Source organism: Opisthorchis viverrini, assembly GCF_000715545.1.
Source record: "Opisthorchis viverrini unplaced genomic scaffold opera_v5_357, whole genome shotgun sequence".
NCBI classification, from domain to species: domain Eukaryota; kingdom Metazoa; phylum Platyhelminthes; class Trematoda; order Opisthorchiida; family Opisthorchiidae; genus Opisthorchis; species Opisthorchis viverrini.
In genome coordinates, this window is record NW_008752012.1 from 278,081 (window position 1) to 279,643 (window position 1,563).

The 1,563-nt window shown below is 44.9% G+C and overlaps 1 protein-coding gene across 1 annotated transcript in view; it reads left to right on the plus strand.

The window, feature by feature from the left end:
• Window positions 1–1,157: 1,157 nt before the first annotated feature.
• Window positions 1,158–1,563, plus strand: part of T265_15115 (hypothetical protein) — a gene marked incomplete at both ends in the record, with an annotated part of 3,114 nt that continues 2,708 nt past the window's right edge. The window contains 2 exon segments of the mRNA XM_009176652.1: window positions 1,158–1,428; window positions 1,434–1,554. Coding sequence (XP_009174916.1) covers window positions 1,158–1,428; window positions 1,434–1,554 — 392 coding nt within the window.

Consider the following 1,563-nt stretch of genomic DNA (forward strand, 5'->3'; position numbering starts at 1 on the left):
CGAGAGTTAGTGTAAGAAGCTGTTATGAACGCGTGTGCCATTTCAGAGCAATGGAACCGCGCGAAATACAAGAGGTGCTTGCCTGTCCTCTATTCTCCCAGCGGCATATCGATCCATAAGTTGTTTCCGGATAAGAACCATTTTGGCGTTTAGATATAACGCCCAAATGACAGAAATTTTTGAATGTGATAGTAACGATTCAGTCAAGCATGAAATAACGCTCTCCAGATGGGAAATGATAAGCAAACTTTGTGAAGCACCGCGTGATTTGCCTCCTTACAAACATGTGCGTACAGATTTACGTCTGAAGAGGTGGGACGATTCCCCCGGGATCTTCAACCATTGGTACAGAAATCGTCAAACATCCGAATAAGTACTGGTTTGTCACTCAAATGGGCAATGAGTGCATTCACTTAAGTGTTTGTTCGTAAGAACTTTTGATTAATGTGGATGCCACACGTATTATTTATGCATAGTCAGGAAAGTTCACAGCATGACGGAGTTCCGGTCCCCTCTGGGAACTTGGGACATCCAAGATGTTTGTGCGGCTCCACAGGAGGAACCGATATGAAACGTTTTTTTTGAAACGAACAAAAATACCTTTAGAACGCGGTTAGCCAAGACTCTGTGGAAGCGTCACAAATTTGTCACCATTTGTTCAGATGTTTAGAGAAAACTTCGCCCATGTACTTCCGAAATCCCAGACATACTCCGCAGTTCATTTGATGCAATTTTGGTCACTCTGAGAGTTCGCATTTGTTCCTTCCGCATGATAGTTTGTTCTCGGCGAACCTTCATTCTTGTTCTGTTCTGGACAGTTACGTCACAGTCCGGCAGAGTCATCAAACTTGGGGTAGGTGCCGTCCGCAGACCGTCCATTTCAGTGAAATGGTGTCAGATTCTGGAACATGTAGACAATGCACAAACCACAGACGTGTGATTTATCACTCGAGTGGAAGAAACTGATTCAGGAGTGCCAAGAACGTTATGTCAATTCCCGACATGAAGATGAGCATCAAAAACGAGCGATTCAGCTGGATTCGTTCGTTTCTCCCATCAAAACCAAATTCGTGTGCCAACGAGAGCATTCTAAATTCGCTACTTAAAATAAACTAGGCACTGAAACTAAGCCTGTTTCTCCATGGCGATTCCCCTTAATGTACCGCCTGAATGCAAATCCGTCCACACCGGAGGGCAACTCGTCTGCAGAAACACCAGTATACCGCACTCCTAGAAGCACTTTTGATCTTCTGAAACCTCCAAAGGAGGAGGTGGTATCATCAAATCAGAAAATGATGCAAAGTGGCGACATTTTGACATCGGACAGAGCGGGAAAAAACTACCGTGGAATAACGCACCTTGGCGTCAAGGAGAAATCACTCGGCGAATCGAAAATCTCTTCTATGATGTTCGCGTGGGTTCCGAAACGTGAGTTCGTCGTGCAAATCAGTTCAAAGAAGCTTATTCACAACCCACCCGGAGATTGAATTCGTTGCCTCTGAACATTTTGACAGAACACCTGGGCACGAAGAAAAGAAGCACAACCGACACTCAGTTTGCGGA